Below are 15,419 nucleotides of genomic sequence, written 5' to 3' on the forward strand. Positions count from 1 at the left end.
TTCAACAGACTTCACAAGCTAGTTTTAATAAAACTACAAACAAAAAGTACATAAATGACTTTGACTACTAATTTCTACAGCTTTTCATAATTCTTCTGCAGTCCTCTGGCTAGCAGCTGAAATACAGCACACAATCATTCATATTTGTCCATAGTTGAAATGGTTACACTTCATCAGTCCTCACAAATTCCAGGAATACACAATAAAAACTGTTCCAATGGGTTGCTTATACAATGTTCCAGTCGCCACTTTCTGTTATCTACATTATAAAGACGTGAAATTCACAATTAGACAAAAAAAAACAGCCTTTTCCTTTGAAACAACATTCATAATCCATTTCTTCAATGGGTAAACTGGACATCCAATAAGTACCATTCTTTTCTCCTTTTAAATACATTGTTTATGTACACTGTGCACCAACTGTAACCTTTGTCTTTCCTGCATTATTCAGTCTTTCATAAAACATCCTCTTCATCTCATGATAGCTTGTCAATCACAGTTGGCACTGAAACAAAAAGAAGGCAATGTTTTAAAGGTGAATGTCATCTTCTTAGGCCTAAAAATGAACAAATGATTAAGTCTAGCTATAGACAGTCATTCTCAGTACATTAATTTAACAAGTTCAGAGGTAAATAAGAGAAGCAGGGGTTATCATCTGGCTTTACTGGTGCAAGTGTAGATCTCTGTGTACTGTTATGACTACAATACAACACAATACAATAGAGATACCAAGATGTGCTGATTAATCCAGTTTGTACAATATCCACTGAAAGTGTCATCACTCATCAGAAACCGCCTGTATAGATTAGACAGATAAGGGTGATTTTAAGACGTATGAACTGACGAACCAGGATAAAACAATCCTAAGAAAGTTAGCATGGGAGCAACACATCAAACCCTACCCGCAAAAACGAAAAACGAAGGGACTAAGTAGCTCAACTGAGTCGAGTAAGGGGCTTCACTTTTACTTACGTGCTCGTATAACAACAACTGCTCCAACAAAACACGCAAATGTTTGTAACACTGCCGACCTAGCCATTTTTTCAAGCTGCTTCTGGTCAGGGACGCTCATCCCGGGCACTTTAGGCTGCATTCGGATCATTTTGATGCAAGATTTGTAACAGCGTCCTCAAAGAAGCGTGCTCTGGTTTAGCCGATTGGTTCCAAGGATCCAAATTTCCAACATTCCGTACGCACAGTCCTCATGGAGATCATTATATATACAAATATTTACTGACCCATAAAATTAAGAGTTTATTACACTTATTTTATTTTATTTTGTTGATATGATTTTGGATTTATGTGTATGACTATATGCTTCTCTTTTGAAAAACAGGGCAATCTAAACTAGGGAACCAATCAAATATATATCTCACCTATCACACTTGATTTAATCCTCTTTTTTGGCACAACTATAGCATTGCTGTTTGTTGATGGACTACTATAGAACTAAGATCAATGTTACACAGTACTACACACACTGGACAAAAGAAGTGTCACCCCTACTGAGCCAATACTATGGGGGAGATAAATGACTGTGGAATAATATGCTCCTGGTATCATTTTATTAACATCAAATTTCACAAAAAATCACAAAATGAGAACAAAATATACATTCTACCAAAATATGTAGTTTCAAGTCCAAAATTAGTACTTAGTGGCATAGCCACGTGACCTAATAATAGGTGCCAGTCTACGAAGCAAGGATTCATTTAATTGTCTGATGCGTTCAGGGCTTTTGCTGGCCCAAGCATGAAACACTGAATATAACAGAGTTTCTCTGCTGGTTGGACGGGCATTTGTAAAAAGTTTTGACATATCATTCCACACATTTTCTATTATGTTTGTATCCGGACTCTGGGCAGGCCACATCACCCTGCGAATGTCCTGTTGGTCAAACCAATCATCAACTGCTCTGGGCCTGTGACAAGGAGCATTGTCATCCTGGTGAACAGATGGATAATTCCTTTTACCAAACATGTTAGTAATAGATGGTAGCAAGCCTGACTCCAAAACATCGAAATGTTTCTAGTGATTCACGTTTCCATTAACCACTATCAATTCGCCCAAGCCATGGATGCTGATGCAGCCCCACACCATGATGAATATGCTGCTCCGGGTTCGAAAATTCAGTGCATGTGGTTCAAATGTTTTACCAGCAGGTTGCCAGCATAGTACCCGTCTGTCATCAGAGGTCAGACCAAAGCGACACTCATCAGAAAAAATATATAGGACCAATTGTCATGAACTGTCCAGTTCAAGATCCTGTTGACCCTAGTTTACTCTACGTTGCCTGTTTTGTAACGATATAAGAGGTTTCAGTCTTGCTACCCTGCTGTACACTCTCTGAGCATGTAACCGACGCCTAGCAATTTTCACAGACACATTCTTATGTGTGAAATTGTTTCACTGTGTTGTCAACTGACAAGCAGTGTCGAACTTTGACAACCTGGACATCAAAATCAGTCGTCGGTCTTCACGGCCAGTATTTTTTCTTGGACGACCCATCAGAGGCAATTTGTCTCTTGATCCAGTGTTTCTATACCGAGACCAGACCCTCTGCACGGTTCTGACTGAACAATTCAATTGTATCGATATTCTGACATTGCTTATATTCCGCCTCTTCAGGTTAATAACTTGCACCTATAACCGTTAGATAATTACCTGTATCTTGCCATACTGGAGGAAGACAGGAATAACATTTGCTGTACATGTACAAGCCCAACAATACAATTCCATGGTATAGCGGTTTTATACTCATTAGTCACATTATAAGTAGACCAGGCATTATAAGTACCCAAGATCTGCCTACGTTCATTACTCTGAGTTAGGGGGTGACACTTCTTTTGTCCAGTGTGTGTACCTTTTTAGAAAATCATAACAGTGTGATCAACATTTTGCTTGTAAAGTAAAATAGAAAAAAAAAAACAAAGTAAAGCATGAGGAAACATCTTGAACATTGTCCACAAGGAAGGCAAATTTATATCATTATCATACAAAACTTCAAGATAGCGAGTTTCTTCATTTGGGAAATTTAAGAGAGGTAGGCCTACTTGAGCAAAGGAAGCATTTTTTATCAACAGCAAGGAATCTGTGGAACTTTTCATTATTCCTTCTTTTTATTAATGCAGGTTTTGTGTCTGAATGACATCTTCATGATAAAACTACAAAGCAAATTAATGTTTCTTTTTTAAAGACAGTTATATTGGTACCATTATTAAAACGTAGATCTGTGTAGATAATATAATTATACAGTAGGGCCTATTTGTGTCCCTGCAAACTGAAAGCTCTTATCTCTTTGAGACAGCAATCTTAGGTCCAATAACGTTAACGTTCTATAGGCCTATTATAGTATATGTAAAATATGTATATTAAAGAAAAAGTTATACGCAACCAGTCACAAAAAGTACATAATTTCTGTGATATTCTCAAACTTTTTTAAATGAGTCCGTTCAATTTTCTTGAACGCAGATTCTACATAACCGTAACAGGGGCGTAACCAGACCTTTAAAAATTGACCTTTAAAAATTCCCAGCAAAATGTAGACTAACGCAAGAGATGAAGGACAGCGTAATTACAGCATATGTACCACACATCGCAGCTTAATTTTCATTAATAATAAAATCATCATTTAGTCAGAAATATTCTAGCAATTAAAAAAGTTTCAATATTCTTATTACCCAGAACGATATAGGCCTATTTATTTAAAAGGAGGCTAGCTTCGCATATGTGGAACCCCCTTCGAATAATCCTGGATCCAACTCTGAGTTGAACTAACATACGGTTTCATTCGCCTTAAATGTGGATGCATGGCTCCCAAAAACAACCAATTGTACGACACGACAGAGCATCTAAGTTTAATTATTTGTTTGTAAAAGTTGCCCATGTCACCCTGTTAGTTTGGAGGGGTAAGCTGGGTCAAGTCCGTGTCAAACAATAGTGCCTATACAATTGATACAGAGGATTTGTACATACAGGTGACTTTAATAAGCAGAGGATTTTCTTTTATATTCCGTGAAAAATACACTAAATTTATATAAAATAATATCATGGTTGGCAAAAGAAATTGTACGCACAGTGCATCCGTGCGTATGCCTAGTTACGCCCATGCGTAAAATACAGTTTATACATCGCTATTATTGCCACTAGTAAACTCTAATTTTGGATCGTGACTATTGCTTGCTCGAAGTGCCTCTTCATAAGTTGGCAAGCGTTGATCATGTGGTTCTCTTGGTGTTGGAGGACCAAATTGGTCGGTGCTGACATCTGGCGACGAGAGAGTCTGACTGTATGGCGGTGGCAGATCTTCGCCCAAAAGATCACTGCCAAAAGCGTGGTTTCTAAAAACGTCTGGAAGATAAAACGTGCCTATTTGTTAGCATTCAATACTTCGGTGGCACAAACTCGTAAATCACAGATAAGAGTTTCCCCACTTTCATATGTCAACACGTATCGTGTATCATTTACCGGGATTTTTCAAACGTTTATTCTTAAATGCAAAGAGGACGATTGACTTGCGCCAAGATAGGGGTGGTCAACTTAGCATATACATTTAACGAAAAGCCTTTTTGCAATCCTAATTAAAATGAATAATGAATTTCTGAAGTGAAAAGTTATCTTAAAATACTTCCACTCAATAATGTTAACGTTGATCTCGATAAAACACAAAAAGCAACGTCACTTATGAAATTTGTAAGGGAAAAAGTATTTTAGGGCGTCTCTGAGTCTGGAAATCGAAAGAAAGATGGTCGTTTAGTACGAGGAATATGACGTCAAGAAATACGCCATTCGTGCCTCTTCACCCTAAAATCTCGATCGAGTAGGGCGCACTCGGTAGAATCACAAAAATATATATTTGTTTTGTGACCAATCATCGTTATATCGCCATGTAAAAAAGTTACCTATGTGTCCGGTGTCAGAAGAGCCGGTGTTCCTCGCCGCTGCCGCTGCTTCCTTTCTTCGTTTCCTGTAGCCAAGGCAGAATGCGCCTATACTCATTAACAGAGTAAAAAAAGTCGCAGACATGGCGATAGCTATCACATTTGGCCCGGCGTCCCCAGGTACCCCATGTTCTTCAACTGGAAGGTCAATTTATTCAACATATGATCCTAAAGTTACATAGAAAATATAAATTAATGGTTATTTGTAAGTTGTTTTATCTAATTATCTTACCTCTTTGTTTTGCAACCAACGCCTCTCTATGAGTACTATATTCATCTAATGATTTTTCCCTCTTTTTTGCAAACTTTACCTCTAATGCATGACAATTAGGCCTTTAATAAATTTGTTCTTACTTGTATATGTGCAATGGTGAACCTACAATATATAGAATGCAAATCTGAGCTGTTTTAATACCCAGTGGACTATATCATGCCAATATACGGTTTTGCATTCTATGAATGATATTTTCCATAATGATAATAAACAAAATGACCACTCATTCCATCCGAATTTTCATAAATGCATTTTGTTCTGCAGCTAATAAGTCTTAAAATGCAAATAACAAAAAAGCATATTACACATATTATAGAAAGCAATGCCACAGAGCCGGTGGGGAAAGTACTTCTGTCTTCTTCGAACCACGTGAATCGGGTCCTGTTCAACTGATCCGTTTCCCAAGATGGCGGCTACCACCAGTGTTCTGCCTATGCCATTATACCGCAGAGAGTACAGTTGTTCTTTCCTCGTAACCACCACTACAGTAAGGCCGCTGTCATCACTGGAGTACACGGCGTCGAACGTAAAGTAGGGAGGGGCAAACCTGCAATCTGCGGTCAGTGGTAGTTGGATGGCACCCTCTAACTGACCACCTGTTGTGCTGAAATAATAATAGCCAACACATGTAAGGTTATTCACATTATTATATGATGTAAAAGATCCACCCTGATGTTTATGGCTTAAGTTCAATATTTGAAGAAAGAGTTAACCTGTTTAACTGAAAAAGCACTAAGGATATATTTCATATTTCAAAGGCATACCGGGCGATTTTTTTTTTCTTTTTTTGAAAAAAGTTTGTTCATACACTCTTGACCTATCCCCTGCGCCCATTTTAATAACAACGTCTACCGGTAAATAGTGACTGTTTAATTTGTTACTAAAAATTCAGAAAGAACATTAGGAATCAAAGTCACGGATGTAATGCTGTATTCTTACTTGTACACCAAAACGGCGGCCATGTCGTCCTTCAAAGCTAACAATGTGTTGTCTTGTGTTTCAGCAAAGCTGGTGAAATCTGAGTATTCATCTAGTGAAAACTGCTTCTGCAAGTCCTCTTTTGTTGAACTAGAGGCGTCCAGCACTGCCCCACTGCTGCAATAGATGTTCTGTCCGGAATGTTCAAACCAGATCGGCTGGCACACCGAGATGGCGATCTTTTTATCCAAGAGGGACAAATCTCCGCTGCTGTTTATCTCAAACTTGTACAGGTATCTGGGGGCTTGCTGCATGGTGGGACAGTAAAGCCAGATCTGGTTTGGGTGAAGGTAGCACGTGGGCGAACCTCTCAGAGGCCCACCCTGAGCAGACACGATGCCAGACACGGAGTCCAAACGCCAGAAGTTCACCAGGTAGGGGTTGCTGGCATTGCCGTGTTTGGGGAATATGAATATGTGTCTGCCTCGGATCACAGCATTCCATGAGTCGTAAGAAGGAACAGGGTAGGTGCTGTTGGAAGCAACGCGGCGCGGTGAGGCGGTAAGGTGAAACGTCGAGACGTAACTATTGTGAATGACGGCAACCAGTGAACAATTGTCATTTACGGTGATTTTTAAACCAGGCAGTGGCAGCTGAATTACGTGGATGTCGTGACTGGTGGTATTAACAAGGTGTAACTCTGCGTACCGTAGTCCTATGAAAAGCCCCCCATCATGCAAGCACGCCGCGTGTTGGTCGTAGAGAATGTCTTTTCTTTCATTACTGGACGTGCTCAGTATGGTCGTGATATGGTCACCTGGGTGCCGCCAGACGGAAACCGCCACTGCAAAGGAAAGACATGATTGTTACCTTTACCAGACGATTATCGATCAACAAAAGCATGTAAAAATTAAATCGAGAAATGTGATTGTGTAAAATAGCCATTGGTGTCAATTGATGAATTTGCCAACTCTAGCAACTTTCTCTCTACCATCGACTTAATCGTGCATTTTCATATGAAAATTTAAAATAACACATCTTTTCTTAACTTTACTGAGAAGTATAAAATAACACGGGCAAAAATGCCATAGAAATACGTCGAAAATTGACCTCGCCAAGATACATGTACATGTATCCCTAGCCTGTACTTCAAGTGATTTATTTCATCACTGTGATCAAAATTGTTTCATTTCCTTTATACGGAATTGCCTATATTTCTCTCTTTACTCACACCCAGGCGATTAACTCTTTTCGATGCTGCAAAAATTATCGAACCAAAATCACAATTACAGCCCGCATTATCATCCTAGCAATATCACCTTCTTTCACCCTTTTCTAAAAATTCCAACGGTCTATTCTTAAGTAGACCGTTGGAATTTTTTGAAAAAAGTGAAAGATTAAAAAAATTACAAATAATAACCGACGACTGTCTTTGTCTTGAAAACGTGATAACCATCTTCAAGATATATAAAACAATGGCCTACCATTTGAATCGTAAAGTAGGGACGCCTCCGGGACTGGAAGAGGTTCAACCGAAACTCTGACCCAGTAAAGACTGTCCGGTGTTTTACACCTTCCAAGCATGGCCACGATATATCCGCCATGATTACTATGACGCATAATTTCCATGGAGACCAGTTCTGTACTGCTGAGGTGTGTGTTGGGAATCACGTGTATCTCTTTGGACTGGAGACCGTTCAGGTAAGGCCAACTAAAATATGACGGTGACATGAAATTATCATAACAAAACAATTCTTTGAAAAACGAGAGAGCCAAATTTTGAAAATTGCTAAACATATCAAAATTCCGAGTTGAAGAGCTAATATCTATTTATCTTATTGCAGAAAAGTTTGTTTGGAGGAGGTCAAAATTACACGGTTTGTTAAGATTGCACAAATTAAGGCCGTACTGTTAATAACATTAATGGAAAAACGCCTTATTTACTGTACCTATACACGTGGATGTGTTCGTTATCCCCGCTTTTAAACCCGTAAACATAGTGGGGCGGCTCTGGAGACTGGACCAACCATTTGTACGGCGTTGTGGAAGAGTTAACGTAGCCTCTCCCTTCGAGGTCACTGCCAGAAACGTCACTGGACTGTAACACGTGACCGCTGTCCACTATTATTCTATTTAATTCTTTGGTGGGAAAGGCAAAGTTCGCCACTTCAAAGTAACGTTTGATTTCCAAGAACCGCGTAGCGCAGAAGGGTGCAGAGATATCGAATATGATTATTTTGGTCCTCGTGTCTCCTGTTGGTAGCACATACAGACGTGTGTTTTGGGCGTTGACGACGACTCTGTAAAAGTGGAACTGCAGACTACAGTCGCCGTCACAGAAACGTAAAGACTCACTGGTTGACAACTGGTTGCGTAAGTCGACGCATTTAAGCGTCATATTTGGATGATGATCTTCTAATACGTAAACACGATTTGAATCAGCAGATATTTTATGATCGATGATTTGATTACCATCAGCTATATGGAGCCGTCGGATGGGGTTGCTTTCATTATCTCCGAATATAAGCAATCCTACGTTTTGTCTAGCTGAAAACAAGAACTTGCAGTTGGGACTGAACTCGAAAGAAGATGTCTGTGAAGAATCATAAGCACCTATAGAATCTCGGACATTTACCCTTCTTATGGTCGTCTTGCTTGTGAAATTATATAGTTGAATATCACTAGTTACTGGACAGAATGCTGCAATGGTAAGAGCGCTGTAGCTGTCTGGATTACATATTCTAGTTACTAATGGTGTGTCAGCGCAATCTTCGTGTATGTACCACGTGTTGGTATCTTCTGATAGATAGCTAACTCGTGACGTCACTTCTGGTGAAGTCACTTCACACGTCACGAAAATGCCGCAGTACTTGAAAGTCCAAAACGTCACCAGTGTTAAAAAGACTAAGTGCCCACCTTGGCATACTGCTCTTCTGGAGGCAGCCATAAGGGGATGCTGAGGTTATGTAATCTGACGAATAGTGGACTCCTCACTTATGAAGCACACCACGGGTTCATTTACTAACACTGTCTGCTCCCATTAACACTGCAAGAACAGTTTTCTTACAGTTCTCACATTTTTTGTAAATAAGCACGACAAAAGATGACATGCGCTATATAGACACATGGCGATACATTTACTGGTATTAGTGCGTTGTGCATGTTCATATACCCAGTAGAAGTAGGCGCAAAATTAATTAAGTTGAAGTGTCCTGTTGTATCCCTGTAGATTCTTGCCTATTGACAAACATTCTTGACAAACATTTATACCGATTGTACAAAGTACTGTACAGTTGTATATGTTCCGTAAGTGTATAGATCTATAATTTTTGTACATGTACTGTATGGCGAATACATACATGTATGTATGTTAAACCTGGGCCATTATTTTACGTCCGACGTGCTGTAACTGCTCTAGGCCCTAAAACATTCATGTACTAGTATATGTGTAGTGTCACAAAACATACCACTGTACATAGTGTCACAAAACATACCTCCAGCGGAGAACATACGTTCTATACTCTGTAGAGCATGTATTACGCGGCGAGCCTAAACGGTTTCGCACGTCGTAGGCTTCTTTCTCAATTAAACCGACACGTTGTGTAAGTTGTTTAAATACCTGTCTCAAGTCTCTTGAGCTGCAGTCTCATATCTAAACCGGCCCAAGAATTATAGCCTCCTAACGAGCGTGATGCAAATGGCTGATGTACATGTCCCATATCCTTGTAACAGTGTCACCTGTGTTGACCTACTTTAGCATAACCAAAACATCAGGTGTTAACAACGAGGTCAAGGTCACAGTGCTCACGTTCACTTCCTTCGGGGACCTGTTCCACTTGAGTCTGAAAGCAAGGGCGGATCCAGGATTATATGTAGGTTGGGGGGGGGGGGAGGATTTGTTTTTTGTTTAGAATTATGGTTCAGCAATGAAAATTCTAATTACAGGAGGGGACCATACGTGTGATTTTTTTAGAAATAGAAGAGGGGGTCAGGAACCCCTGCCCCCCCCCCCCCCCTAAGTCCGCCACTGGAAAATTGACCTCAACTTTTCGTCTTATGGTTTGGTCCACTTTTGTCCAAGATACATCAGTAAAAGTTCAATTAACCTTTTTTAGAACAAGAAACAGTTCACGCATGGATATTTTTTTAAGCCGATGTTGTAGGCCTACTAACATGGACTACTTTGGATTTGACTATAAATGAAGGAGACTGCATTTTTGTCTAAAAGTTCTGATTAAAGTTAGTGCTTCAGCTCGACGTGTATTGTGAGTTGAGCTCCTATAATCGTAGTCTAACCCGCACAAAAATGCAGCAGTATCGAAGTAGCAAAGAAGCATTAACGCAGTAGTGGTGTGGAGCATATTTGCAGTAGAAATGCAGTATAGCCTACTGCAATTCTACTTCAAAAATTACATAGGGTTGTACAGAGGAGGAGCATCAATGCAGTAGATTAGCAGCATGATAGAAGCATGTTTCAAATATGCTAATTAGCTCCCACATCGAAGCAGATTTGAAGCATGTTTGCAGTATGATTGCAGTAGTCTACTGCGCTGTTGTATCTACTTCGTTTTCGTGCGGGTAAGGTAGAGCACATGCACTTCGCTAGGAACTGTCGTTAACGCATAGGCCACGGTTTTCACAGAATATGATTGAGTCCTATTTTTTAATGATAATAACAAGAAGAAGAGAAATGAAGAGGGCAAAAAAGAAAAATAACAGTCCAACCGATGACAACAAATTGCTGTTTATATCTTGCATTGTCGATCTTACTATTCTTCGTGAATCGTTTTTCAATCACCGACACAGCTGTCGGAATAATTTAAATGTTTCTTTTTAAATTGTATAACAATTACTTCAAAAAATGATATCGGTTTGTATTTAGAGGATACGTGTATACTCTCTGCCAGTCAAACATATTGATTATGACCTAATTTATAACAATTTTTCTCTAACGTAAAATTTTGGTGTGGAATCCATCACCCAGTTAGCCTCTCTTTATAAATAGAGATGTAAATGCTCGCAATTTTTAAAAGGATGTCTGTCTGGAGTAAGTCACTTTTGATTAGAAATGTAATAAGATATTGGAGAACTATATTATTCTCCATATACTGGTTATTTCAAAATATTTTTTGTTCAAATAGTAATTCATTTTAGACGGGGGATGTGTTACGTTTCAAAACGCTGTAATTTATTCTCTTTAAGTGCTTCAAGACATGTTTTGAATCGAATTGGCTTAAATTGAGTGACTTATCACGCGTTCGATGATATCTACAATCTTTTGTACTAATTGAGAAATAATGTTTTGGCAGCCTAAAATTTACATTTCTCATTTCATTTGGAGTTCTCTGACCTTCCATTTTATAACTCTTCCACAAAAAATGAGGTCTATTTTCGATCAGTATATTTTCTTTTGCAAAAAAAAACTGAATATTTGACCAATGTGCCTGTTCCTAACCCAAGTATTGATCAAATTATGCCCGATAATCCCATTTTCGAGGTATAAACTTCTCATTGTTATAATCGTGGGTGTGATCAACCAGTCTCTACCTCCATTACGGTAGAGGCTCGAAAACATGATACCCTTTTGCTGCATCAAAGTGCGTCTAACAATGCTTCTGTTTACGGCGCTACGTTTTGTGCTATGGAGTTGAACAAATCTCCCCTCCCCAACCTTGGGGAACTTCGAGTCCAATTTCAATAAACACGTTACAAATTAACCACGCACTTCAGCAAATCCGCTAATACCTTTCATTAAATTGGATTAATTGATAAGCACACAATATGGTTGGACAGACCCGACAGCGTTGTTGACAGAAATGACTTTGTCGTCAAGAGAGAATATATTGGCTCTGCTGAGCGAGGTCTGCAACGGGTAAATACGCTGTGCGTCTTGTGATTTTTCAGTATCCATTCTCTCAGAGGTTTCTTGTCTCTTCCACTAAGGTCAGCATTTAGAAATGCACAGATCATGTGTGTTATCTATAATATACAGTCATCGGTATTGGTTGGCTTATTTCATTCAAAAATCAATAAAAGAAAACGAGGAAGAAAAAATTATGGATGACAAAAGCAGTATATTAGCAATGAGTAAGGCAGAAACTATACCGATGTGCACCGCTTTTACATATCGGTTTTATCTCGAACTTTTATAAAATTGTTTTAAAACTCATCTTAGCTTAGAAAAAATTCAGGACTTTTTGTATATGACTCTTAATACTTATTAACCAACCTAGAACGTGTCCGAGATGCGAAATCTAGCCTTGATGTTAATATTTTCCAAGCGGTCATTCGTATAGCGTATGGTAGAAGGCCTCACCGCACCGCACCGTTCAATTAATTGAAGACTTGTACAAGAACGGCAATGTCAGCATTGACGGCGCTAAGTCCTTGTCCGACAAGACATTTTCTCAAAGCAGTTAAGAACTAGTATTTGTACTGTTAATTGATGAAATCCAAACAGCATTTTAGTGGAGTGTACCGAATGATTGGACGAATTTCACTGCAGGTTCACACAATCAGCATATACAATCCAATTACTGACAAAAAGAAAACTTTGAAAGTTGGTGATTTCCATGCACATGAAACACTTGGCAAAGGAGATAGCAATAAGGTGTGACGTCAAGGTATGAGGACCAACTAGCAGAAAGTCAACTAAAATGACAAACAACCTGTCTGATCGACAGTGGCGACTGACAGAAAAAACAAGGAGCCAAAACAAACGTGCAGATAGACGACTTGCTCTTGAAATAGACAGCCGATATGGGTTGACCAATGCGCATGACATAAACATCAAACATGTCACCCAAGAACAGAAACGGATCCGAAGGGAACTTCTGAAGTGCACCACCGCACCAGAGGAGCACGGTAAGAGTTTTTGGGGACTGAGGAAGAATAATGTAGGCAGAACAATGCGTCATCGCCTCGAAGAAGAGCGAATGGGAGAAAAACAGACTAGGACCCCATATGACAGTACGCTGTTTCGATCTAATAGCGCCCCCGATTCCAAACTTAAATTGCATCAGACTGGGGATCTTTTGGTTGATAATTACTCACGGCATCGTTCTACTCGCCAGTCACAATTAAACCCTGCGAAACAGCGGTCACGTTTTCTACAGTCATTGCAGCACGAAGAGGAAAGAAGAATGCGAGAAAAGGTTCAACATTTTACAGGTAAACCTACAGTAAGCATAAAGACTAATCTTACTGTTGGTGGAAATACGTCACCACAACTGTATCTTAGAACTAATGAAGTTTCTAGCAATGCACTCCCAGCCTCCTATCCGGATAGCGGAAACACACGCGAGAAAATGACGTCACGTTTTGTGCCCTTGCTAGGAGAACCCCGCTCTGCAGCAACGACGCCTGGAATTACACGCACGGTTCTTCCTAAACTCAAAAATCCAAATTCCTCAATCTTGTCATCAGATCCCCTGTTACCAACTAGTATAGAGATAACAGATGATGAAACTATTACGAAAGGTCCAAAATTGCCTTTACCACCCACGATTGCACCAAGTACCGGTAGAGTGATCCCGGGAACAGTTTCACAGATTCCTCAGTTAGCAAAAAATGGAATAGCTCAGGAACGTATTCATAAACCTTTGTGCGATTTTGAGAGATACAACCCCGACGGTTCCCTGAGAACCATGTTGACAATGCCCAGTATGCCTGAAAGATTTGAGGAAGCTCGCAAAGCTAGGTATTTGCGCGTGCGCACTGAAGATTACCTGGAAACGGAACGAGCACTCAGCATCAAAGAAATATTTGAACCGAATTAGACATGATATAGTCTGCCCTTGGTAAAGCTTTGAGAAAGAACAATTTTTCTTTGGCCTCGACAATTGGCAATATGATAATAGGTCCCATTCAGAACAGGGGACTAACTTGTCCGAGGGTCAAATATAGTGACCCACTACAAAGCTTGCCGTCCAATCCGCTAACAGATACTGAATAGATATCCCGTGGGGAAGTATTCAAGTGGGTCGGCCATGTTTGACTCTCGGACTGCTTAGTCTCCAATTCTGAACGGGGCCATACATGGATTCACCTGGATGTGGCTTTTTGAGACTAGGATTAATTGTAACCATATACAATTGCTCAAAGAAATTGATGTATTTGTGCATTTATAAGATTCAAGATTTTAAACTGTCTCAATTAAGTAGCCCTTTATTTGCTCTTATTTGAACGGTTTCTCAATAAAAAACAGGTATATGACAATCTTGTTAACGGAGATATTCAGGGCTTATTAATTAAGCAATGAGGACAAAAAGACACCGTCTTATGAATAGGTACACAATTACATGCAATTAAAATGTGCGCACTTCAACATTTGTCACTGCTAACAATTATTAGGATTTAATTTCAATAAAGATGTTATATAAGCGTACAGATATCTCATACTCCGTGTAACAACACCTCAATAAAGTGCTAAATATCAAGCGTTATCTATTACCAAGGTATCTTTATGTTTTTTTCATTTTCTCTCTCCTTATCAAAAGCTTACTTACACGTTTGATCATCTTAAAAATAAATACAACGAAAACCTTCAACAGATAGATTAAACAAAGAAATGCGGCTACAAGTGGTAAGATTATATCTAGAAGGTAATATTGGTACCATGAAAGTCTGTAGACCGCCTTGTTATGAAGAAATAATGGTCCACGGTGGCGGATCACGTAGTCAACCCAGAATAAAAATTCATCTTTTCCAGATATTGGAACGTCTTGTAAAATATCGGACATCTTTGCCGCATTTTGTTTGTATTTTTCATTACTTAAGTGTGTGTCCATGATAAGACCAGTCAGAGGGTGGCAAGGTGGGGGTCAACAGATTTCAACCAAATTCATAATATAGTTGCATACATAGGAGATATTCACATTGAAGGCAACAATCCCAAAAGAAATCATTGGATATAATTTTAATATAATATTAAATGTTTTGGCCATTTTTGGCTTGATTTTCAGCTTCGGTCAATAAAGCCACTTCATTAGCAAATAGGTCAAAACTGCTGACTCTTTAAAATAAATTGATAATTTACCTATTTAAACCAGCCATTTGCCATTGAGAATATGTTACTTAATTTCAGTTTAACCCACAAACTAACGAGCCACGCCCATTTTTATAACCCCACCCCCCAAACTCACTTTTCTACCAAGCAATGTTCAAGCATTCATATCTCTCTTTTTGCAGGGTTGACAGCCATAAAATTGTATAGGGATCCTGAGCATATATTGGTCTCATCATACAAATTTTAAAAAGTGTGTTAAACACAACAGAAGATATAGAAA

The 15,419-nt window shown here is 39.2% G+C and overlaps 1 protein-coding gene and 1 long non-coding RNA gene across 3 annotated transcripts; both read right to left on the reverse strand.

Annotated features, from left to right (window-relative positions):
• Window positions 1–10: 10 nt before the first annotated feature.
• LOC106156824 (uncharacterized) lies at window positions 11–1,446 on the reverse strand. The gene is made up of 2 exons (XR_001237740.2): window positions 973–1,446; window positions 11–505 (listed from the first exon to the last, which is right to left on the reverse strand). It is a non-coding gene; the product is annotated as an uncharacterized LOC106156824 (long non-coding RNA).
• A 1,651-nt stretch (window positions 1,447–3,097) lies between these two features.
• Window positions 3,098–9,903, reverse strand: LOC106162257 (uncharacterized). 2 transcript variants are annotated; one of them, XM_087009064.1, is made up of 7 exons: window positions 9,752–9,903; window positions 8,082–9,178; window positions 7,617–7,843; window positions 6,154–6,976; window positions 5,520–5,818; window positions 4,902–5,078; window positions 3,098–4,350 (listed from the first exon to the last, which is right to left on the reverse strand). In XM_087009064.1, exons 2-7 carry the CDS (start codon window positions 9,077–9,079, stop codon window positions 4,124–4,126), a joined length of 2,751 nt encoding a protein of 916 aa, XP_086865190.1. In that variant the 5' UTR covers window positions 9,080–9,178; window positions 9,752–9,903; the 3' UTR covers window positions 3,098–4,123. The 2 variants fall into 2 exon arrangements, with proteins under 2 accessions (XP_086865190.1, XP_086865189.1); XM_087009063.1 differs by lacking the exon at window positions 9,752–9,903 and having other exon boundaries at window positions 8,082–9,369.
• Between the last annotated feature and the right edge of the window lie 5,516 nt (window positions 9,904–15,419).

The sequence above is a fragment of the Lingula anatina genome, chromosome 3, assembly GCF_051362555.1.
Source record: "Lingula anatina isolate TDL-2025a chromosome 3, LinAna3.0, whole genome shotgun sequence".
NCBI lineage: Eukaryota > Metazoa > Brachiopoda > Lingulata > Lingulida > Lingulidae > Lingula > Lingula anatina.

What these genes read in the sequence shown, in the direction of transcription:
- LOC106162257 (XM_087009064.1), bottom strand. Translation starts at nt 9,079, where the DNA reads ATGGCTGCCTCCAGAAGAGCAGTATGCCAAGGTGGGCACTTAGTCTTT. An exon ending in CATTGCTTTCTATAATATGT is followed by an intron (nt 5,079 to 5,519) that starts GTAATATGCTTT and finishes TTGACCTTCCAG; the next exon opens with TTGAAGAACATGGGGTACCT. An exon ending in TTCTGACACCGGACACATAG is followed by an intron (nt 4,351 to 4,901) that starts GTAACTTTTTTA and finishes TTTATCTTCCAG; the next exon opens with ACGTTTTTAGAAACCACGCT.